Source organism: Idiotropiscis lumnitzeri, chromosome 3, assembly GCF_059441095.1.
Source record: "Idiotropiscis lumnitzeri isolate Australia: NSW breed Sydney's pygmy pipehorse chromosome 3, RoL_Ilum_1.0, whole genome shotgun sequence".
In the NCBI taxonomy this organism is placed as follows: Eukaryota; Metazoa; Chordata; class Actinopteri; order Syngnathiformes; family Syngnathidae; genus Idiotropiscis; species Idiotropiscis lumnitzeri.
In genome coordinates, this window is record NC_142393.1 from 17118947 (window position 1) to 17143001 (window position 24055).

The window sequence follows — 24055 nt, forward strand, 5'->3', positions numbered from 1 at the left end:
GAGTGGAGACATTTAATCCTTGTTAAAGCAAGTTATTGTTAAATTACTTTAAATAGAACATTTTGCTGGTGTGCTTGCAACATGTGCTGCCTTCTCCCAGTGGAAGCCACTGAAATCATTTGCAGGAGAATTTGGCCCCTCCTACTCCAAAGAACAAGACAGTACTAATTGTGATCCAATATATGGCACGATTCTGTTGCTTTAATTTATATTTATTCTGGCACTGGCCCAATAAGTAGCCATTTTTTTCATTTTTGTCTTTAGAGGCAGTTATATTAGAGGGTAACTGAAATATAATAATTATTATTATATAGTAAGTCAATATCATAGAAATTATAAAATGATTATATCATGTTTTTCTTCCTTTTTATGTATTTTGTGCCTGACTACATTTTGAACTGTAAAATATAAAATAATTGCGCAACATTGAGCAGTTTTTTTTTAAATGTCAATATGTCATCGTATAATTTTCAAAAGCTCAAGGAAATACATCCCACTTATTAAAACTATCAGTAGGCTGACCTTATAGTAAAAGGAAGCCTAATGTACGAAGTGGGCTATAAACAACATCTTAGCTTTGAGTGCACACCTTCTAATTTGTATCAATTTTATTCATAGTTCTCTTTTTATGTGTCCATGTGCCTACTTGCCCATACGACCAAGTCTTCCCATTGCCCAGTGCGCTTTATGGCTTTTTATTCCTATCTGACTCTACTGATGGTTCATATAGGGATGGAAGCCATGCATCGCGCTGGAAGCACACACAACACAGTGGAACACACGCATACCTACACAAATATATATTGGGGATATATAGATGAGTGTGGATTCATGCGTTCAGGAGAAGAGCTGTCACACAAAGTGGGATATGGACACACTCTCACATGTACGGTGAATTTGTGAACCTCTTCAGCACTTCCTCAATCCATATATCTGGTGCTGAGCATCAAACAAAATTGATATTGATCTCAACAGAGAGGAAAAGTGGACTCAGATGAATCAGATCAATATGAACCTGGGAAGTGGAGCTCTTTCCAGGGGAGCTGTCACAGAAATAACACAATGAAGAACCGTTTAGTTACCAATATTAGTTCTTATTGTTAGTGTGAAGAAACATGGCAGCAAGTAATCATGGCAACAGTATTTTGTCAAATAGTTGCTGAGAGCATTTATTTACTTAACTGTGATGGGGTGAAACCTTTAATTCAAGTTTACCAAAAGTGGAAATAAAATATGTCCGTGTATGCAATGCTAAACGATCTTCACACAGGAATCTCATTTAGAACATGGACTCCACATTTTAAATCATACAAGCAACTGCGCTTCTGTTTTAGTTTGGAAAAGGGTCAAATGAGTTTATGCCACTAGTTGATGTCATCTGTCAAATGGGGTAATGACAGTTATGACCCTTTTTTCGAATAGGAAAGGGGAGGTGTTTGATCATGTTTATGTGACGTAAAAAAGTAAATTATTGGGAGGAAATAAGGCGAAAATCATGCTATCACTGGCAACGTTGTAGTGGACAGCCTTGTGTATGTATGATATTTCTATGGAATTGGGTTCTATTATTATCCTTTTTGTTTTCATGTTGGAAGGTAAACGCAATTAAAAAAAACATGCAGTCAGCAAATCCGTTGACAAATCAAACACTTTAGAAGTCTCTTTTTTAAGGATGGCATTATAAAATAGTTGTGTGCACACGGTGGAAAATATACAAATTAGTCATTTCAAAAATGGAAATGCAGTGTTTGTTATTTTCTCACACTAATTGAACAATAAAGTTTTGCCACTTAACAATGTTGTCTTTATTTCTTGTAGTATCTGGGGGGTAAGGGGGGGTGACACCGAGTCCCCCATGTTCCGAATTGCTCATGAACGTATTTTACAGCATTTTCGGTTTTAACGGGCCTTTGGATTCCCGAGTGACAACTTGCTTATCCTCTGGCGCTCCCATCTGGATAAGCTGCGCAGTTTTGCTTTGTAGCCAACGATACAGTAAACGCAGCCAATATTCTGTAATATTGTAGACAGCATGGCCTCTGGAGAATTCTCATATTGCCTACAAAATGTATCAAATAATAGATCTGTGATTGTTTTACTATATACTTGCAACAAAGAATGGCACGCGGAAGTAAGTGTTCTTGACCAGTTTCTTTTTCTTTTAACGAGGAAACCGAACGTCTGTCCACAAAATGCGTCGAATAATATATCGGTTGAATATTTGCTTTTGAGTTATGTTTTGGTTTTGTTTTTTGTCTGGTTTGTATTTCTACATAAGATCTCCACAAAACACCGAATAATATATTATTATATTATATTAAGTCTATATCTTCATGTTTTCACACCAAACTGCGTCCGTTATCACTTCCATTCCTAACAGCTATCCGCTGGGTAATTGTTGCCATACCCTGCAATTCGCGTGTTTCTACACTAGATGACAATACGCACCCAAACGTGGTTGCGAGTCCACCAAAATATGCCAGAAGAAAAAGAAGATGCCCGGATGTGACGCCACAACCCGCCTCCTTCATGAATGGTCTACCAAGTGTTATAGAGGTGTGTCACTGGAATCTTAGATAATTTCTTTTTTTGTGTGTATTTCATCAAGCCAAAATTTCACACGGGGGATTGAGAGATTTGTCGTGTATATTCGTACGGGGTTAAAAAATAAATAAAAAAGGGAAATAAATACATCAGCGACGAAAACAGAGTATGGCAAAGCGGAGTGGATGTAAAAAAGCAGATGTCGATACAAAGAAGCTGAAGCAAGTGCTGAAGGCAAAAGTTGGAGGAGCAAAAGACAGGGCGAAGAGAAAAGATTCAGGTAATCTTGACCAAATTTAACATTGTGCTGTATGAGCACACCGAAGTGCCGTTTACGGACACGTTATTGTGCTGCTTTGGTAACATGCTGATACCATATCGGGTAACTTCAGTTACTACTACTAATCGGTCAATCTTACAAAGGTCTTTATTGCTATACGTAGTCCTTGTGATTGTGTTAACTTTCTGTATTAACTTCTTGTCAAGACTCAAATTATTTACAGAGGTTTTGTCACCACATAGCACTTAACCAGCACCCACTAATTTCACAGTCTGGCTCACTACCCATGTCCTGTCCTGTCCTGTCTTGTCTTGTTCTAAAATGATCTGTCCTACTTGCTGTGTTTGTATTCCTTGCTCACTTAGTGTAGCGCTGCCCGTTCACATACGAATAACCCCATGATGCAGTTGTGATAATTGTAATACTGTACTAATATTGTGCTGTCTTGCTCTATGCTCTCTTTACTCTCTGTCTGACTGATAAATGAACTGATCGCAATATTTTTTCCAACACTAAAAGACATACAGATCAACCCTATGGCATGATCGAGCATACAAGAAACAGTAACGGTTTAGAAAATAAACAAATGATTGATCATTAACAAATTAAATGGTGGGAATTGTTTCCTGTTGTGTCTAAGGCGATGCTGACAGTTCAAAAGAGGAGGAGATGCTCAGGAGGAGGGTTATTCCGAAGCCACGCTCCTCCTCAGTTCATGGAGTTGGGAGGACGTCTGGCATTATCACCGGCAAACACTTTCGATCATCGGTGAAGATGGAGGACACACACTGCAGCAATAATGATTTTGATGAAAAGAAGAGTTTAGCAACCACATTGACAGACAAAATAAAGGAAGAAAAAGAGGATGAGAGTGAGAGTGAGGAAGAGGAAGACGACTGGGAGGAGGTGGAAGGTGAGTAAAAAAGAAGTTTATCATTGTACCTCTCCTTGCTTTTCATTTAACGTGTGTTTGTGTTTTGTGAGAACTGGCTGAGCCTCTGAGTCCAGCAGAAAACCCAGAGCCAGTCCTCCCCTCTCAGCCTGTTGAGATAGAAATTGAGACCCCAGAAATCAGGAAAAAGTAAGTGAACATCACTTTGAGCATTTTTCTTAATTATTTTTAGTCTTTCGTCACCTCTACTGGCGTTCTTGTGCAACAACACCTATTAAACAGCACTAGGTGTCAATATTGCTCCACAAGCAACTTGTTCTCGTGTTATCTTTCTGACTAGTGTTTTCAAAGGATACGTTGTTATACCTCATTCTTAGTTGCATGTATTTTTTTTTATTCAGTTATTAACTTGACTTTGTACTGATGCGCCAGTAAACTGTTGCTTAAAACATTGCCAGTGTAGTTACTGCAGACTTGTTGTCACTGATGGAAGTCCAGTCGTGTATTCCATTTTGCCTCAATTGGTTCAAGGTACAATTAACCAACACTTGCACAGAATCCTCTGAATTTAGATGATCTGTTAATGGTCTCATGCATTATTAGGGCTAAGCAAAGTGGTAGTAGTCTTGTAAAACAATGCTTAAATAGTTTTTTGGCACTTGTGTTGACTGCCTGGGCTTGCCAGTGGTCTGCACTTTACTGAGAGACATGCTAGTTGTATAATATGGTTGTAAAATTTGTACAAGAAGTAACGGTGCCCCTTTTGTCTATGCAACAAAAAAAAAAAGGCTATTTAATTTTGTTTGCTCCGGATTGTTATTAAGATACTGTATTTATATTTAAAACATTTGAGACACTTGAGACTTTAATTGAAAATTGAAAACCTTCCCATTATTCTGCTCAGACCAAAGCTCGACCAAATTTCATGGCAACTGGTGAAGTAGTTTTTGCCTTTGAGTGTCCTTACTGACAAACAAATTTTGCTAATGCTCAAACATTATCTCTTATTGTGAGTAATCATCATTTGTGATTCTCCAGGCAGAAGAAAAAGGCTGAGTTTGAAATGTACCTGAGACGGATGATGAATCGTTACAAGAAAGACCTGCTGATCGACACACATAAGGTGAACACGCATGCGTTCACTTTTGTAGTTAGCATCCTTCCACACTGCCTTTGTGAGTTATTGTGAGTTTCCTTCTATCCTTTGTCAGGTGCACCTTATGTGTCTCGTAGCCAGCGGGATGTTCCGCAACCGTCTGTGCAGTGAACCCGACCTGCTGGCTGTCACGCTGTCGATGCTGCCTGCTCACTTTAGTGCGGTCGCCAAGGAACGTAAAGACCAGAACTACCTGTCTGGGCTGCTTAAATGGTGCGTCCATATAAAAGAAATAAATAAATGCAGTTTTCGTACCCTTTAAATCAATGACTCCCTGCCATGGAGTCTTGGTTCAATGATGGGTGGTAAACACTGCTTAAAGGCGAAGTCAAGTCAAGCATTTTCATTACAATATGTTCATGTTCCTCCATAGTCTACACACAGAATATATTACGTGTGTGGAATATGAATTAAGCAGAAAAATACACAATTTTATAGCCATCTCAGGCCTTTTGGGCACTTGCTGTCAACTTCATTTGTATTCCACAAACAAAGTTGAAGTATGGATAATTCATTTGAATGTATTAATTTATCTCCTTAAAATAGTCTGTGAAGTGTGTGAAACTAAAATTGGCGCAGAGTTTCAACTTTTCACAAGTGTTGTTAATCTCACTTCACCTTCAAGGTTTCAAGCAACTTTCACCCTCAACCCAAGTCTTCCCTATGAAGAGCGTCCAAACCCTCGCACTCTGCTGGAGAAACGTCTAGCAAGCCTGTCGGCAAAGAACCACCAGGAGATGACTCATGTCGGTAGTGCCCCTCCACAAGTGGAATGGTATGATTCAAATAAAAAGGGTTGACATGGTTTTCTTTTTCTATTTCTTTTGTGTTTCTTGTAGCTTTTCATGCTGGTCTTGAGGTCACTGCAGCTCTTTTGTCGGTTGGTTCTTTCTCTGCAGCCCATTCCTTTCAAACCTCCACCATCCAAGGTAAAGTCACCATTTTTGAATACTGTGCATGTACCGTATGTTAGTCATCCATCTACTTTCAATACCGCTTATCCTCATTCAGTGACAGTTAATATTGCCATAGTATTAAATGCATTTTTGCACAAATTTAGTCTTACTCTTCAGCGCACACATTACCTTTTTCTAAATTTTCGTGTGTGATATACATACACAATTTTTTCATACTTTACATGTAAATCCATGTCTTGTTTCCAGGGCAAAGTGGCCACAACCTCCTCTAACTCGCCAGAAAAAACAAACCAAAACCAAGAAACATCAACGACCAGCTCACCTGAAAAGAAAGTCTCTCCAGGCTCGAAGAGGCCAGCTGGAGGAGCAAACAGTGCCGAAGACAGGGGAGGGAAAAAAGCAAAGAGAAAACCATTAAAGGTTGAGGAAGAAGAAGTGGGGCCAGAGAAGATGATGTCGCCAGGAGGCCCAAGACCAAAGAACTCCAAACGCCGTAGCATCGCCTCAAAGGTCACCTACAAGGAAGAAAGCAACAGTGAGGGCGAGGAGAAACTTTGTGATGAAGAGTTTCAAGTGTCGAGTGAAGATGACAGTGAAGATTCAGAGCTTGGGAGCAAGTCTGCCAAGGTAGTAAAGGGGAAAGAGAGAAGCAAAAGCAAGGGTAAAAACAACAGGAACAATCCAGCCCAGAAGAAAATGACTTGTGTAGGGAAAGATGAGGAGAATCATGAGGGTGCTGAAAAAGCAATGGCGGCCAGCAAAGCTAAACGACGGAGTGCGAAAAAGAATAATGGTGTCGGAGCTGACCAGTGGTTGGAGGTGTTTGTAGACAAAACATCCTCTTGGGTGTGTGTGGATGTGGAGCACGGAGTGGGCACGCCTCACCTCTGCACCCAGAATGCAACACGGCCCATCACGTATGTGGTGGGCGTGGACGGAGACGGCTTTGTGAAGGACCTGGGCCGGAAGTACGACCCCACCTGGATGACATCGAGCAGGAAGAGGCGGGTGGAGGAGGAGTGGTGGGAGGAGATGCTGCAGCCGTTCTTGAGACTGGAAGATGAGCGAGACGTAAAAGAGGATAAGGAGGTGAATCATTAGAAAACATTAAAAAAAAAAAAGCCGTTTGTATCGGCGTGCGCTCAAGCTTTATTTTCTTGTCCACTCAGATGCAGAAAAAGCTGATGAACAAGCCCTTGCCCGTTTCCATCGCTGAGTACAAAAACCACCCACTGTACGCTTTAAAGAGACACCTGCTCAAATATGAAGCTGTCTATCCCGACACAGCCGCCGTACTCGGATACTGCCGCGGAGAGCCAGTGTACTCCAGGTCAGCCAAACAATTAGGACACTTCGGTGTGAGGGAGCGTCTGGGACATAATTTAGAAGCACTTACTTTTAAAATGCTCTCAAACTACTGAAACGTCCTCATAACCACGACTGAATTTCGTTCACTCGTACACACTACTGAAATGTATATTTTTTTTTATAAATATATTTTTTGTTTACAATAATGCTTGTAAATGCAGCATTATCAGTCTGTTTGTAATTATGTTGTTTATTACTATATTATTTAATAGTATATCATTGTCGTTCTGTCAATTAAGCAAGGAACACAGTATCCCATTCTCGAGGCTAATATTATTAAATGGGATCTTGTTCCTTTCTGCTAGAGATTGTGTGCACACTCTACACTCCAAAGACACATGGCTGAAAGAAGCCCGGACTGTCAGAATAGGAGAAGTACCCTACAAGGTAAGAGGTTTTTACTAAAATATATTTTTTAATTTTGTCAATGTACTGTTTTTACTATTCATTATGAATATGATTACATCTTATGTACAGTGTTTGACAAATGTGTGTCTTTTTAAATTAGCCACACTTGTATTCCAATTAAGATGTAGGAAACTCTCTAGCATGAAAACATGATGTGCTTGAGCTTAATTTTGAGTTTCGCAGCAAAGGCTGTGCATACTTAGTGTTTGTGATGTCTTAGTTTTGTAGTTTTAATAAATCTTAAAAAAAAAAAAAAAAAAAAACTTTTTTTGCCATTGTGGGGGTTGTATGTAGAATTTTGAGTCCAAAAAAAAGAATTTTATTTTTTTTTAGAAAGCAACTGTAAAATGGTAAAACTCCGAGAGCTCACTAAAGTTGAATCTACATTAAAGCACTTGATCCTGGATGGTCTCTGCTCGTTTTTATGACTAGTTGGTCGAATTAATTTTGTTCCAAGGTTTGTTTATCCTTTTCGAACTTTGTTCAATTCAACGAATGATGCTTTAAAGTCATTTTGTGTCCATGTCAGATGGTGAAGGGCTTCTCTAATCGTTCCCGTAAGGCTCGGATGATGACCGAGCAGAAGGATGAAAACGACCTTGCTCTGTTTGGAGAATGGCAGACGGAGGTGTACCAACCTCCCATCGCTGTGAATGGCAAGGTATTCAATGCCAATAAATATGCAACTTTTCTTTTGGATTGAAGTGAAAAAGTAACCAATTTGGCTTAGAAATGTTGAAAAGCCAAAAGCTGGACTATACCTTTCAAAAGATGCATTAAAATGAAGAAATTACCTCAAATTGATTATTGTTTAATATATTCACTTAGTGCTGCATTATTTACTACTCATTTGTTGCCTTCAGGTTCCCCGCAACGACTATGGCAACGTCTACTTGTTTAAGGCCTGTATGCTGCCGGTGGGCTGCGTCCACCTCAGGCTGTCCAACCTGCACCGAGTGGCCAAGAAGTTGGACATGGATGCCGCCCCCGCCGTCACTGGTTTTGACTTCCATGGGGGATATTCACATGCAGTGTAAGACAGCTTTTTTAAATTTGGATTACCTTTTAGGTACATGTTTACAACAGTAAGCAATGATACTGAGCAGAAACAGTGTACAGCCGGGATCTCCCACTGAATTTATGTGGGGATTGTAGGTGTACTGTGTGCGTGGCTTCCGTCCCTGCCAAAAATGTACTCATTATTCATTTTGAAGTGTTGAAAAATGTCCTTTTTCTCATGGTTAGCAGTTTTTGTGCACGACCCTGCTCACATTCACACAAAGAAACCATAATGGCAACACCCTTGGCTTTGATAATTAATAGTACAGGAGAATAATATATTTATTATTAAGTTAGTTTCCAACATGTATTCCAGCACTGATGGCTACATTGTGTGCGAGGAGCATGAGGAGATCCTCAGAGCTGCCTGGGAAGAAGAACAAGAGCTTCAAAAACAGAGGGAGAAAGAGGTAAGTGTTTGTCCACTTGTGGCAGTGTCATTCAAAAGTTGTCCATTATTTGGGTAAATGGCGTTTTGGCTTTCATTTTTCAGAAAAGAGAAAAGAGGGTGATCTCCAATTGGACTCTGCTTGTGAAGGGCCTTCTGATCAGAGAACGGCTGAAGCAGCGTTACGGCAAGAAGGGCCTGGCCACCGGGAGCCTAGCTACTCCTACTGCAGACGGAGACAAATGTGATGGACTTTCATCCGATGAGGGGGGTGTTGAGGAGGAGGAAAATTCTAGAGCTAAAACTGTGTTGGAGACACTGGCAATGTCTTGGCCCCAAAACAGGCAAGCAGAGGAAGAAAAAGGGGGGAGTTCCAGTGGACGGAAGACGAAGCGGGAGAGGAGAGGCAAAGAGAAACATTTGTTCCCCTTTGAGAAAGCATGATGCATGCATGTTAATTTGTATTTTTCAAGGCACTGTTCACTCCATGTTGCTCAGAATGCACACTGTGTTTGCATACAGCAATTCATGAGTCGTTTTATGGATGGGTAAATAAAATCTCACAATATGGTAATAATCATGAACATATTTTTACGTAGAGTTTTGACTGGATCGAAGCTGAAAATGTAGTTTTTTGACAAACCACACAACTTCCATTTTGTGAAAGGAGACACACTTAGCCTCCTTTTGTTTTTCTCTGTGTATATAGTGCCATGTTTGTTTACAGCCGATTACACTTGCATTTACATGCTTTGATAAAAATTATTTTGTAAGTTAATATTGAAATACTATTACACTGAATGCTGTTGTCACTTTAAATTGATTTTTCTGTTGTCATATTTTTTCACCACCAATAATTGTCAAAATCCTAGGCTCCTATTGTTTGGTTGTCGTTGTTGGGTTTTTATTGACAGGGCAATTTTCAGACGGTTCACCTCACCAGTTACTGCAAATCCACATAATGTTTTGTGCTTCTGAAACATCAGAAACCTAATCACATAATTACTTTAAGACTACTAATCCATGGGAGGCACATAGGAAGTTAGTGTTAACGAGCCTATCTCATTGCATACGTAACTAACTTGAGTGTCACTAAATTATGCAGCCCAGTGCAGAGACTTCAAGCTCAAAAGGGGGAAAATGTGTTTTCGACCAAATATATTATTTACAACTCCAGTTATGTTTAGCAACGTAAAAGTGATATGTACAGGTGACTTAAATTGCTATGATTATCATTAAATCATTAATATAATAATTATTTAAACGGCCTGGTAGAGCTTGTTCATTTTATGGGCCAAAATTAATTATTAGTAGGCCTACATATTTATATTGTCGTTTTTGGAAAGAAGTGCGGTTAGGGTTAAGTTATTTGGTTACAAGTGTAGCATTACACAGCACTCGTAATTTACACATTCAACATGAACAACACACCTGCAGGTGTGGGTTAAATGTAACTTTTGCACTCATTTAAAAGTTTTCTGAAAGCTGAAACTAATAGTTTATGAGTAGTTCAACTTCTGTGGAACGTGTCGAATCTAGGGCGTGTTTTAGTCGCCCTTTTCCTTTTACCTTTTCCCTCGATCTGGAATTTGGAAATTCCGACTCAGTTTCTGCGCATAGAACGTATCATCTCGCCTACCAGCTACACGCAGTGGCTTTGTAGTCAAAAACACAGTTTTGTATGTCGTACTGAGCAGGACCGGCGTCGCTCTGACAGGTAAATATGTCGTGAGTAAATGTAGAATCAATAGATACGTCTTTTATTAATCGTGTCTGTAGGCTTTCGAGTTGCTGATGGCCTTGTTTACATCCCAATCCACGGGTTAGGAGTGGGCAATAAGCGTTTCAGAACGATATCAGATGCTAATCGGGAGCTAGCAACCGCGTTAACATTCAAATCGTAAACTCATATGAAATCGACTTGATTAAATACTTGTCGGTTTTTCCCCGAGGGGATCTTTAAACCCCGTTAAACTTTGGTCTTTAGCTTTGTCTCGCTTTATGACTCACTGTAATGTTTCAAGGCTAATCCGGCTAACTCAAATTGGCTAGTCAATAACTGGACTGGACCTCTGTGGCTCTTCGGCACATTTGCCAAACAATGGAGGCAAATGTCGGTGTTCTGTTAATTCAGAGCGTGACATATGTGTTTCACCTCACCCAGAACATTTCAGCCCCCACCTCTAACACGTATTATGAAACTGTGCTGAGTCGCTGTGATACATTAGCTTAGCAAGATGTGTGTCACCCAGTTTAAAGAGCCTATTTTTAGCCTGGACCAGGAGCGCTTGGCTGTTGCCTGGCTGACACCAGGAAAACCTGGCAGGTTCGTCTTGGCTCTTTTCGTTAGAAAATTGGTTCACACTCGAGTGCAATTCACCTTTGGCAAAAAAAATGTAACCCATTTAATTTCACTATTGCACCTAACTCCTGAACCCCAGAGTAAGAAAAGTGGCTGCTGTCCAGTTGCACTATGCAGAAATCAAAGGCTCATGGCAACTTATGACGGTGGAGGACTTGTTAGCATGGCCTCACAGTGCAGAGGTGCAGGGTTCGATTCCGGCTCCGGCCTACCTGTGTGGACTTTGCATGTTCTCCCAGTGCCTGCGTAGGTTTCCTCCGGGTACTCTGGTTTCCTCCCACATTCCAAAAACATGCATGGCAGGTTGATTGGACAATCTAAATTGCCCCCAAGTATGAGTGTGTTCAGTTCAGGCTGTACCCTGCTTACTCCCCAAAGACACCTGGGATAGGCTCCAGCACCCTCGTGAGTAGAAGCGGTTGATGATCAGATTTGGCTTTTTCTTCCTACACTTCAATGATGGTAGTGGCTGGTATGATAAACTACTTATCAGGGTTTATTACTATCAAGCCACATTTGATCACATTCTTCTCCATGACTTCGGGTGGTGTGATTTCACAGTTAGACCATCTGGAACTTCATTAAACATTTCAGCCTCTTCAATTATACTTCTTGTGTTGGATCTCAAAGCCATGAACCTAACGCTGTAGCAAATGTGGAGTCACCGGTGAGTGTATTTCGTGTCATGACACTCCAGCTACACTATTTCTCTATCTGGCCTTTTTTTTTTTTTTTTGCCGAGGGAGGCCACAGGTGTGTCTTATCCCCTTTAAAGCTAAAGCATTTTCCAACTAATCCTCTCAAGCCCAGCCAGTAAAGCTTAACACATGTCCCTCATCCTGCATCTGCTCAACCCAACACGACTTACATGTAGTACATCAAGACAATGATTGGGTAGTAGTTGGAACTGGTATTGTTGCACTTGAACATACTTTTAACACCAGTTACTACTTTCCAATTAGCCAGAGCTTTCGCGCATCTTGTAGGCATAGAACGAGCATAAAAATATGTGAAGGTTGCAAATATGTTAGTTTTTCAGCAAGTAACTGTACTACTGATTAAACGCAAAGATGTGAAATTGTAAATAGGTGGGGCGTAACTGTACTGAAATTATGCACATCACTTCTCTCTCATTAATTCCTCATTTGATTTACTTCCTCCCCAGTTTCTGTTTTCTTGGTTCACCCTAAAACCGGCCTTCCAAATGAGTGACGGGGAGTGCCACTTCTTCTGTTTCTTCCGCTGCTGCTGAGCACGCACTCCACGCGGCTCAGGCACACCGTACGCCCGGGTGTCTCTGGACACCGACGCGAGTCGACAGACCGCGGGACGGAGAGGTGGAGCATATACAAGAGATTCTAGCCAATCACAACCACTGCGATCCGACAGGTAGGCGTGCAGTCTACCTGTCCGGTGGTTGATTCCGTCGACTGGATGTCTGTGGACATGAATAGCCAGGCGTCTGACAGCAACGAGGAAGACTTTGGGGTCAACTCCGAAGAAGAGGAGGATGAAGACGACGGAGGGGAAGAGGAGGATCAAGGGGACATCGAGACCTACTACGACGGCGTGGCCAGCGATGTGGAGCAACAGGGCGCTGACTCCTTTGATCCAGAGGAATATCAGTTCACTTGTCTGACATACAAGGAGAGCCAGAGGGTTCTCAATGAGGAGGTGAACTTTGTGGCTGCTGCACTGAAGGTGGGCCTAGTCTACTCTGTTTCCTTTTAACTCCTACCTAACTACATTTGTTATTATTATTACTAATCCCAAGTGCCATAATTAATGAGGTCACAAAGGGGAGCCGGTTCTCACTTAGCATATCAACACACTGGCAAAGCAGCCCATCAAGATCAGGCATGGATGGCTGGATTGGTGTTCTGCTAGTCATCGAGTCAGGTCCAACAAATAAACCATAACTTTATTTTTTTGCAGTCTGTTAGTGCACCTGGTCTACAAAAAGTCAAGTTGTGATTCGAGTCACCGCTAGGATACCAGGCAATCTTCTAGCATAGAGTGAGGTGAAAGGTCACAGCTCTTTAGAGGTCTGGATAAGGACATTTTGGCCCTCGCAATCATCAAAAGTTGTCATTGCCTGATCTCGATTGGTTTGATGTCATTCGTATTTTGCACGATAAGTCTTGTGAAGCTCGTATTTATGTTTTTCTTTACAATATTTCGACTCGTCATTGGGATTCCTACAATAGCGCTGGAAGCTAACAACTGGCGGCGATGTTATCCTGTCTGGGGAGTTCTCAAATATGTGATCTTATCATTTAGAGGCTGTTTTTATTTATATAGCCTCCTGTTTCACATTCAAGTAGGTCATTTCCAGGTTTCCTCTGTGTTTATAGTGCAAGCGTGCACAGTAAGTTGCCAAACAAGTAAGAATTGTGTGGGTTGTTATTTATCTAGTACAGATGCAGTCTTATAAGTAGGATGCGCAGATTGTGAAATTCACACTTTGTTCGGAAAAGGCAACACAAGCAAGTTACTGCCTTGATATGTTGTGGATATACCTTCACATAGATAATTTAGGACTAAGTCTTTCATTTAGTTGGACGCCCTGCATCTGGTTTATTAGAATATCAACAGTTTAGTGCATGCCAGAGACATGTCAACAATGTGTTATTATCAGAAGCCTGTTACTAGTTTGGCCTGTAATACAAGGCGATGTAATCATGCGATTTGTCTAGCTTCCTGCTTCATCTCATATTCAGGAAAATGAATTCAATCTTCATTTATCTCTCTTGTACTCTCTCTCTCTCTCTTGCTCTGTCATTCTCTTTCTCTCTGTTCAGGTTTTACCGGCTGTTGCAAAGCTGATCCTTGTGCATTTTCACTGGCAGGTTTCACAAATACTGGACAGGTATTGTCCCCCCATTCTTGTTATTTTAGAGTTATTCCAGTCTGTTTTTTGTTTTCCCCAACTTTTTTCCCCTGTTATAGTTAGTTTTTTTGTGTCAAGCATGCTTAAAATGCAGGAAAAGGCTTGGGTTTGTTCATCAGCTAGTTGAATATTGGCATTTTAAATCCTGAAATTTAGCATTAAATTGTTTGAAATATCCATATGAAAAACAGATGAGGAAGAATAAATAAATGTATTTACTACAAGTTATTTATGACAATAAACATGGTATCAGAAAGCCATTTGCCAGCAAAGTATGAGCCAAAGTTGATCCGGCCTGCCAAGCAATTTTTAAAGCAAATTAAACCGCAAAGGAGCTATTATAAAAAGCAATGCTGTCCACAAATATAAACAGTTTTCATTGCTAAAAATAGTTTATGATTTTTTTTTCCCACAAAGTCAGCATATACCATATATTTAGCATGTCTACCTCACAGTCGAGAGATTGTAATCTTCTGTTGTTTTCACCGGGTACTCAGGCTTCATCTCGCATCACAAGAACATGCATGTTAGGCTGAGTGAACACTGATTTATCCTTAGGTGTGAATGCTAGCGTGAATCGTCAAATTCTGGGTGTACCCCGGTTCTTTTCCAAGACAGCCATGGCATTATTAACAAGCGCTATGGGAAATGGATGGATATTTTTCATAAATTAAGTACGGCCATGGTCATCTGTGGATTTAATTAAGATTGAAATAGTACCTAGTGGGAATAAGTTTCCCAGCAATTAACTACTGGAACATCTTGAAAGTACTTGAATCTGACCTTGGAAAGGTTGCAAGAGAACTCTGTATTCATTTGGCCTTCTTTCTTTCTCTCCACCATAACCTTTCCTGTCCTCACTTAAGCATCTGGTTTTCTCTTGTTGTGTGCAGGAATAAGTCCACTTCGTCTCTGGTGTTGTCTGATGCTCTGGTTCAGCCTGGCAGTGCCTGCAGAGCAGTCATTGTGAGTAACAAATGGACTTGGTAGCTTTGGATGGAAGATATATTGCTTGAGCCCAATTCAAGCTCATTAACTTTTGTTTTATGGATCTACTAAGACTTACTTCAATAGTCGTCGTATGTATGTCAAATTCATGCACATCCATCTGCAAAGTTTTTATTTTGCTGTTTTCCAGACAACAAACGCATTGCAAGCAAACCAGTGCAATGTCTATTTCTATAGTTCACAATTTATATTCATAAATATATTCACTTTGGGACGACGTTAATTGAACTTAATTCAATTTGTGTGTTTCAGGCCCCTCAGTCCCTGCAGTGTGGCGTGTGTCTCCAAGTCGTACGGAGAGACTCCCTGTTGGCGTTGCCCTGCCAGCACTCCTTTTGCAAAGCTTGCTGGGAGCAGCACTGCACTGTACTGGTCAAAGATGGCATAGGAGTGGGTAAGTCAGTCCATGTGTGTACTTTCAGTACAGTCGTGGTCTTGTATTAAAAAACGATGCTATGTAGTCAATATAATCAGAAGTCTGTTTTCCCAGTAGTAAATAGAATGCATATATGATTGCAAATGTCTGCTATGTGCAGTCCGTAAGCTGTGAAAGTCAAGTACTTAAACTGTGTAGAATATAAAATTGCCAAAACAAAATTGCACACTGGACAATCACATGGGAACACCTCTCCAGTGACCCAAAACCTGCATATGTGTGGACTGATTTTCATTTTTTAAACTTTATTGGAGTCTTGCTTTGGGAACTTGTATTATATTTAACAAAGACTATGTTCACACAGCAGCGCAATTCCATTTTTTTGCCCATATGCAATGCATATTTTTATGACAATCCATCATTTTTTCATGCAGTGTGAACAGTACGGTTAATTTTTTTCCCCAAATCCGACCTGGGCCTTTTTCATATGTAGGTATAAATCAGATGTATGAATGCACATTTGTGCACATCTGACCTGTACGTTATCAAAAGTCCAATATGCGCTCCACCCAAGCGGGGGTTGGTGCTTGGGAGGGAGACGATTGACAATTGTCTGTGAATGTGCAAAGTTGTTTTGAGTAACAGTGTCCTCTTTATTTTGGACTTTAATTTGCCTTTACTTTAGTTGACACATTTGTTTTTCTAATGTGAACGACTACATAAAAAAAAAAAAAAAGAAATCTGAAATGGACATCACGGCCTGCAGTGTCAACGTTGACAAATTGATGCAATACAGTGGGAACTACAAAATCCATTCCTTGACACTAGTTCATTTCCAGGAGAACAACAACTTGTCATTTTTGTATTTATTTTTTCCCCCCAATGGTCAGGTTCGAGTCAAGTTCATGCGCATTGTACAATATGCGGCGGCCTTAACCGAGACTTTCAGTACTTAAGTACAATTGATGGCATACATTAACGGTAATGTGGAAAATCTACTTTTTCCAAGACTAATCATTTTTTGTATGTTGGGGGGTTGTACTCGTGTCTCTCCAGGCATCTCGTGCATGGCTCAGGATTGCCCCCTGCGAATGCCAGAAGATTTTGTCCTGCCTCTACTGCCAGGGGAGGAGGTGAAGGACAAGTACAGACGCTACCTCTTCAGAGACTATGTTGAGGTTTGTGTTTGTCTGTTCTTCCTTAATCTACAGTCAGATGCCTGAAATTATGGGACGGCGACACAATTCTATTCTTTTGGGCTTTAAACACCGCCAAAATTGATTGGAAATGGATTGAAGATCTGCTCTAACTGGAAATGTTCAGCTTCTTTTACGAGGTATTTAGAATCGGAATCAGAATGCCGTTTATTGTCATTCTACAATGAGATTGGAGAGCTTCCCCTCTCCAGTGCCAATATAAATTAAAAAAGAAAAGTAAATAAAATGATTAAATAAATAAAATTTAAATAATTTACATCCAAATCTAATAACCGTCATAGGAATTCCAACAGTTTCTATATTATGTCCCTTCCACTTATTGAGAGATCAAAACTAATAGGACATTTGACTACTCAGCTCTTCCATGGCCAGTTCCTATTTACAATGAGCAAGTAAAAGGGCTAGAGTTCATATCAAGCATGCCGTTTGCGTTTGGAAACTGTTGCTGTCAACTCTCAACATGAGATCCGAAGAGCTGTCACTATCGATGAAGTGAGCTATCATCGGGCTGGAAAAAAATACACCCATGAGCAAGATAGCAAGAACATTATGATTGACCAAATCAACCGTTTGGAACACCAAAAGACCACATAAAACATATCCGGTGGATGGCTCAAGGCAATATTATCGGTGTCGACATCGTAGTTGCCGAATGCCTTAAAAGGAGTTTTTTCAGCTTGCTTGTCCCTTTTTTGTCGGAAGAAATGAAAAATATCCCTGCATCAATCTCATTTGCTAGCTGGAAGAATTCCGATAGACCCCGTACTGGTCATTCGGCTTGGGCGTCCGATCTTCATGAAGATTAATGTGTGAAACATCCTGTACGGTTGCCTTGAGGCTTCCTGCTCATCTTTACCTGAATTTTGTTTCTGCAGAGTCACTACCAGTTACAACTGTGTCCGGGTGCAGACTGTCCCATCGTCATTAAAGTCCAAGAGCCACGGGCGCGTAGGGTGCAGTGTAGTCGTTGCAGCGAGGTCTTCTGGTAGGTCCACAGCACGCACGCCTGCACTTACACAGCGTACGTAAACACACAGAGCAAATAGATGAAACAACCAAATTTAAAATAGAAGTAAAATTCCTAATTGTGACAGTGTATATATAAAGGTAGCAATCTCGGTTTGTACATTTTGTCTTTGTGTGCATTTTTTTCTTTATGTTTCTGTAATGATATGCATCGAAACACTTCATATTTTTGGATGGTCTCTATTTTAATGACAGGTAGTTTAACCTAAGCGGTTCAGGAATAATATTCCAATGCTTTAACCAACGATACATTTAAAGCAGTACGGTTGACGTTTTAAATTCTGTCTTCTGTCTCTACTTAGTTTTAAATGCCGTCAGATGTATCACGCACCCACAGACTGCGGAACCATCCGGAAATGGCTCACAAAATGTGCGGACGACTCCGAGACGGCCAACTATATCAGCGCACACACTAAAGATGTATGAATTGCTGCATTTTTATTTTGCCTTCCAAATTTTTCAACAAAAAAGAGTGATAGCGAAATTGAAATATGGAACAACTGTTGTCTTATTTCAGTGTCCTAAGTGCAATATATGCATTGAAAAGAATGGAGGATGCAATCACATGGTAAGTAACAGCCGAGAAACGCGATGCTTAAAAAAAAAAAATCTTCTATTACAGACTACAACACTACACTGAAGCTTTTCTCTTTGTACAATTTAGTGTTTGAATGCTCAGGTACAGTTATGTGTTTACTTTAACAAATGAATCTTGTTTGTTTATTCCAGCAATGCTCCAAGTGCAAACACGGTATGTGGTTTTTGACTCCTCTAGCATAATTCAGTACATGGAATGTGATGTTCAGACATTACATATTGTAAACAAGACTAAAATAGTTCTGCAGGACTCAGAAAACTGTGCAGGAAATAAGTGCTGTTCATGTTCCTTTTTTCACTTGCCCACAACGGCCAGTCAAACTGCCCTGATTGCGTAAGACCAATAATTAATTTGATGAAGCATTTGTAAGTTGACCAAACTGTTCCAAATATCGGTGGGAACCCATCACATGAGGAAGGAATGCAGTAAACAAGGGTTTTAAATATCAATGTCATCTTCTATGAGATAGATTTATTCTGAACATAGACAGCGTAGTTCAATTGATACTTTAGGGATTTTTTTCTCTTTCTTCTCCCCAGTATTGCAATTCCTGTGTGTGTCATGTCAGCATATCGGCATATGGGGGGTGGGCGGTGGCATGGAATCCGATATCCTCAGATTTAAATCAGCTGTCTTCCACATGGCGCTGGTAGTATGACATGATCTGCCACTTGCGAGTACAATCTAAATGTATAGTTTGGGTATAGTTTTGTCAATGTGCACATGATGCCATCAAAATATATTGAACTAACCTTTAATTTTCAGACTTCTGCTGGATGTGTCTCGGAGACTGGAAGACTCATGGCAGCGAATACTACGAGTGCAGTCGTTACAAAGAAAACCCTGATATAGTCAACCAGAGCCAGCAGGCTCAGGCCAGAGAGGCTCTGAAGAAATACCTCTTCTACTTTGAGAGGGTGAGTGAGGGATGGAGGCAGGATTTGAAATGATTTATTTACAAACTATAATTGACCAACTTCTTCACTAGTTACATGAACCGCGCTTGAATTTTGTTTCTTGTCTGCTTACCAATATTTGAATGCAGAGAAAATTCTGAAGGTGTCCAGTGTGATGTATTGTGGTCTATACAAATGTCTTATGCGTTTCCTGCACCAGTGGGAGAACCATAACAAGTCCCTGCAGCTGGAGGCTCAGACGTACCAGAGGATCCAGGAGAAGATCCAGGAGAGAGTGATGAACAACCTGGGAACCTGGATTGACTGGCAGTACCTTCACAATGCTGCAAAGCTTCTAGCGAAGGTATTTTATGTTTGTTTTTATGTTTTAGATGGTTTGGTTGGGAGTTGGTGGTGGAGGGTTGTTTTATAATAACTCTGTTTCAGATTAAAATTGTTCTGCCAAAATGAGAAGCACGATAAACTTAAAATAAATGATAGTCTTTAAATGTCCTTGAATCTTCAATATTTATATAAAGCAGGGCGGGGGAACCTAGCGCCCATGGGCAAGATATGCATATTTTATCTGGCAGAGCACTTCTCATGTTGTAATGTTGCTGTTCAAAGTTGTGTACTGTTTGTTCAAACAAGTCAGACATGATATTTTTTGCACCATCTTTTTGTCAATTTCTGTGTTTTTCTAACGTCCCTTCTGTGTTGTTTTTTTGCTTCCAGTGTCGCTACACACTGCAGTATACGTATCCCTATGCCTATTACATGTCCGGCCCACGCAAAAAACTGGTGAGATACTTTGCTCTTGTTGGCTGGTCCACAAACTTCAGTGTCCTTTGACAAAAAAAAAATATATAATCCTCAATTTTTTTTTAATTGTTTCTGCATGGAGTTGTTTTTTTGGAGTTTTTTTTTTTTTTAATTCAACCCTTTTCTCATAGACTGCTATTGTCATGTGATATGAGTAGTCAGTATTGCGCCAACACATTTGTTGTACCGAAAGCCAGTCTGGTGTAAAAAAAAAAAAATGGTAAGAGAAGAGACAAAAGCGCAACTGTGTGTTGATTTGGTTTTCTTTCGCTGCAGTTTGAGTACCAGCAGGCTCAGCTGGAGGCCGAGATCGAGAACTTGTCATGGAAAGTGGAGCGGGTGGACAGCTACGAGAGGGCAGTGGTGGGAGGCGAGGTCGATCTCAGTGCCAGCGACAGAGGGGTAAGATTTTGATAGTTTTTACTTTAACGACTATAGGGACCAAGCTCTCTTGTGAGAAGTGAAAAAACTCAAGTCATTGATGCCTCCCTCAAAATAAGTTTAGTATTGCTTATATGAATAGTTTAAATCCTAAATTTACCACATACTAACTTCTTCCACCTCCCATGTCACTAAACTTAACTGCACCCAAACTTGCAAATCTTGTCTCTCCATGAAGATGTGTCACGTTAAAGATAAAGATGTCCTTTAATAGTCCCACAATGGGGAAATTTTTATGTAATTGTATGTAATTAGTTGTACTTTTCTGACAAGGCTTTGGCGCAATCTTGGAGCGTTTCAAGAACAGCCCCAAAGCGTGTAGATGGCAAGTTTTTTTGACGAATGACAGCGGATCGGCCATCCCTAAAAATCACAAATATCAAAAGCAATCAGTGTTACAGGACTGTATTCTGTATTGGTGTTTTGTTTTAGTTATGTTGTTGTCGCTCGAGAATGAGCACATGACAATACATGTTATGTATAAAAATAATTTTCAGAATTTTTCTAATGGCGCAGTAAACCCACAACGAGGTGAATCTGCATATGACAAGGGGAGTCCTGCAATACGCAGGCGGTACCTTGACTTAAGAGTGACCCAAAATAACTTTTTTAGTTTTTCTTGTGTTGCAAGTCAAAATTACAGTTAGGTCAGCGCTGAGCTTCACATACGCCAACACTCAATTGAAGTGAGGAAAAACGAAGAGTGACACAGTCACACAGGAATACAAAAGAAGTTGGCAAAGAGCTACAGTAGGCCAAAAATCACGCCCAAACACTCACACGCAGACTAAGCAGCTAAGTTTCTGATGTCACTCACGAGGCCACGCCCCTTAAAGCCACAAATACAATGTTGTTAAAGCCGCAAACACAATGTTGTTGTTGTTGTTGTTGTTGTTGTTGTTGTTGTTGTTGTTGTTGTTGTGACTTTTTGGTTTTCCCAGTGTACAGCAACGCTTTATGAAGCGAGTTTATTTACGTACATTTTCTTTGACTGGAAGACAGTGCTATTTTTCTTTATTCATAACAATTACAATTATTGGGATGTTGCATTTCAATTAATTTTTCATGGGTAAAATCGATGAAAACAGAAACATGGTCATGGATCGAATTCAACTTGTAAATCAAGATATCACTGCAACTTGAGGCAAGTTTTTTTAAGTCCAACCTTGGGAAGGTTTTGAGATTCCCTTTTGTCCATGTGAACAGGATCTGGAGAATCAGATGCACATTGCTGAGCAGAGGCGACGCACGCTGCTGAAGGATTTCCACGACACCTGAAGCGCCATTTCGACTGCACAGCACCAGCATCTTTCGTCCTTCCTTCCTGCTTTCCTAGCTTCCCTTTCTTACTTGCCCCCGCCCCACTATTGCTTCCTTCAGAGACCATCCCCCGGGGTGCAGTCCCTCTGGCACCCTTTTTCCTTGTCAACCCTCACTTGCTTTGTAACCTTCCGTCTTTTTCTCTTTATCGCACTCCTAAAATGCTGCAGGTCATGGAATGGCACGATTGTATCTCCCCTCCTCCTCCTCATGCTCTTTCAAAGTATTTTGGCTGTAACACTTAAATCTCTTGATCAGGAGCACACAGTTAAGGATCAATTATGTGTCTCAACTATCCTTATTTACTCTCCAACATCATACTTGTGACACACAAAGGAAAAATAACCCCAAAATTAGAAAAGGTCAAATCGATTTATTGGATTTCCTCAACAAGGGTTTTGGCTACGAATGCTAAGACCATAAAGCCTAGTAGACACTTTGTGGCAGTTGTATCGCTCACATTTACATCTTACTTGTATTTGTTTTCATTTAGTTGGCAAATTTAATTTATGTGCAGTAGTCAAAGGCATCTGCATCCTTCATACATGACTTGGACGAAATGCAGCATTTCCATGTGCATGACGCATTGTTCACATACAGAACATACATAAATGAACGTGTGGATTTTTTTGGGGGGGCCACAATAAACACTTTCCACATTATTTTTGTTTATTGCCACGCCTGACCTTGTTTGACTATAACTGCCAGTAAAAAGATGCTAGTTGTTATGAGCTTAGAAAAACAAATTGGCCCTTAGGTGCAATCTGCTCATGTTACTTGAAACAGGATGGGCAACCTTCGCACCATGTGCAGCCTCAGAGACCATTTGGATTGGGCCTCCCATGAAAGTCTGCAAACATGTCTCACATAGTGTTACAAAAGCCCCCAAAATTAAATTCACAAACGCTCAAAATATTTGAAGCTAGTTTTCAGAATGCTATATGGTAAAATAATTTTGAGTTATACTGAGAAACCCTGACAGGCATATTTACTAACATTCATTTTATCCCGTTGAACCTATCCAGTGCAACGTGGTGTATTGGTGGTCAGCACGGCTGCCTCAGTTTTCAGATGAATAAATCCCATAACTGACTCGGTCTGAACATGTTCAAGAAACGATAATACCGAATAGAGTCTGTACACCAAAGAATGGTATGATAAAAATATTTTCCTTCTCAAAGGGTGTTTATCTCATTTGGGGAAAATAGGTCATTTGTTTGCGCATATCATTGTGTAGTGTGCTCTAAATTTACTATTGGTTCTTGGAAGACCTCGACTTGCCTCTGAAAGGAAAAAGGTTCCCCACCCATGTTTACAAATTTGATGTTTGCCACAGTCAGCAAATTCTGGTCTTTGCTCCATTACTTGAGTATGACAGATCATAGCCACAGTCTTTTTCACTTTGCTTACTGACATAAACAAACGTTAAGCATTGACTCCACCAAACATCCATTGTACTCCTCTCTTTTGGATGCTCTCCTCTATTGCATTTATCACCACTGTTTATCATTTTTTAGCTTTGGTTTTCTTCTTTCTTCCTTGCTCACATTGTTCACATTTCTTCTTCTGGAAAAAAAATTGATGCTTTAAAAAAAAGAATAAAGTAAAACTACCACAAAAAGTGCTGTAATTTTCAACGGTTGTACATGAATACAGAAAATAGAGTTACTGAGAGAGTTTTTTCAAACTGAAACCTTGTGTCGTGTATTCATTGCAGTGCCACATGTCACATGTTCAAACAACAGAATTAACGCGTCGGAAGCGGACTCACCCTTTGACATTTTTCACACTGCCACCAATAACACAGAGGGCAGAAATTAGCCCACATCCGACTGACATTAATGCACAGCTGTGCCAAGACTGAATTAACCGCTCAGTCACACTTAGTGTTTGTGACCCACTTTGAGCCCACCATAAAAAGCGTAAAGGAAACATAGGCATTGATATTAACATAATCCAATGGGGAATCCCACTTTCGGTCAAAAAGTAGTGAAGTGTGAATGCATGAAGCAGTTTTATTGGCACAAGAACATTACAGTAGCCCGGGGGAGGGCAAAGTATTAACTTCGGGCCACCAAACATTTTAT

At 40.4% G+C, this 24055-nt stretch overlaps 2 protein-coding genes across 4 annotated transcripts; both read left to right on the forward strand.

The window, feature by feature from the left end:
* The first annotated feature begins 2479 nt into the window (after nucleotides 1–2479).
* xpc (xeroderma pigmentosum, complementation group C) lies at nucleotides 2480–9831 on the forward strand. Of its 3 annotated transcripts, none has more exons than XM_088292054.1 (14): nucleotides 2480–2556; nucleotides 3465–3737; nucleotides 3809–3905; nucleotides 4755–4839; nucleotides 4928–5085; nucleotides 5498–5618; nucleotides 5712–5801; nucleotides 6036–6878; nucleotides 6959–7119; nucleotides 7463–7544; nucleotides 8095–8226; nucleotides 8429–8598; nucleotides 8941–9034; nucleotides 9118–9831. In XM_088292054.1, the coding sequence occupies exons 1-14, from the start codon at nucleotides 2496–2498 to the stop codon at nucleotides 9454–9456; spliced, it is 2706 nt and encodes a 901-aa protein (XP_088148180.1). In that variant the 5' UTR covers nucleotides 2480–2495; the 3' UTR covers nucleotides 9457–9831. The 3 variants fall into 3 exon arrangements, with proteins under 3 accessions (XP_088148180.1, XP_088148179.1, XP_088148181.1); XM_088292053.1 differs by having other exon boundaries at nucleotides 2488–2824; XM_088292055.1 differs by lacking the exon at nucleotides 2480–2556 and having other exon boundaries at nucleotides 3534–3736; nucleotides 3813–3905.
* A 737-nt stretch (nucleotides 9832–10568) lies between these two features.
* arih2 (ariadne homolog 2 (Drosophila)) lies at nucleotides 10569–23661 on the forward strand. The gene is made up of 15 exons (XM_088291617.1): nucleotides 10569–10729; nucleotides 12540–13075; nucleotides 14176–14243; nucleotides 15158–15230; nucleotides 15525–15666; nucleotides 16705–16826; nucleotides 17741–17850; nucleotides 18194–18311; nucleotides 18409–18459; nucleotides 18621–18642; nucleotides 19255–19406; nucleotides 19606–19749; nucleotides 20121–20186; nucleotides 20484–20609; nucleotides 21855–23661. Exons 2-15 carry the CDS (start codon nucleotides 12809–12811, stop codon nucleotides 21924–21926), a joined length of 1533 nt encoding a protein of 510 aa, XP_088147743.1. The 5' UTR covers nucleotides 10569–10729; nucleotides 12540–12808; the 3' UTR covers nucleotides 21927–23661.
* The last annotated feature ends 394 nt before the right edge of the window (nucleotides 23662–24055 follow it).

What these genes read in the sequence shown, in the direction of transcription:
- xpc (XM_088292053.1), top strand. Translation starts at nt 2,713, where the DNA reads ATGGCAAAGCGGAGTGGATGTAAAAAAGCAGATGTCGATACAAAGAAG. An exon ending in CTGTCTGGGCTGCTTAAATG is followed by an intron (nt 5,086 to 5,497) that starts GTGCGTCCATAT and finishes TTCACCTTCAAG; the next exon opens with GTTTCAAGCAACTTTCACCC. An exon ending in ACCACCAGGAGATGACTCAT is followed by an intron (nt 5,619 to 5,711) that starts GTCGGTAGTGCC and finishes TGTTTCTTGTAG; the next exon opens with CTTTTCATGCTGGTCTTGAG.
- arih2 (XM_088291617.1), top strand. Translation starts at nt 12,809, where the DNA reads ATGTCTGTGGACATGAATAGCCAGGCGTCTGACAGCAACGAGGAAGAC. An exon ending in GTGCCTGCAGAGCAGTCATT is followed by an intron (nt 15,231 to 15,524) that starts GTGAGTAACAAA and finishes TGTGTGTTTCAG; the next exon opens with GCCCCTCAGTCCCTGCAGTG. An exon ending in CTGCAAAGCTTCTAGCGAAG is followed by an intron (nt 19,750 to 20,120) that starts GTATTTTATGTT and finishes TTTTGCTTCCAG; the next exon opens with TGTCGCTACACACTGCAGTA.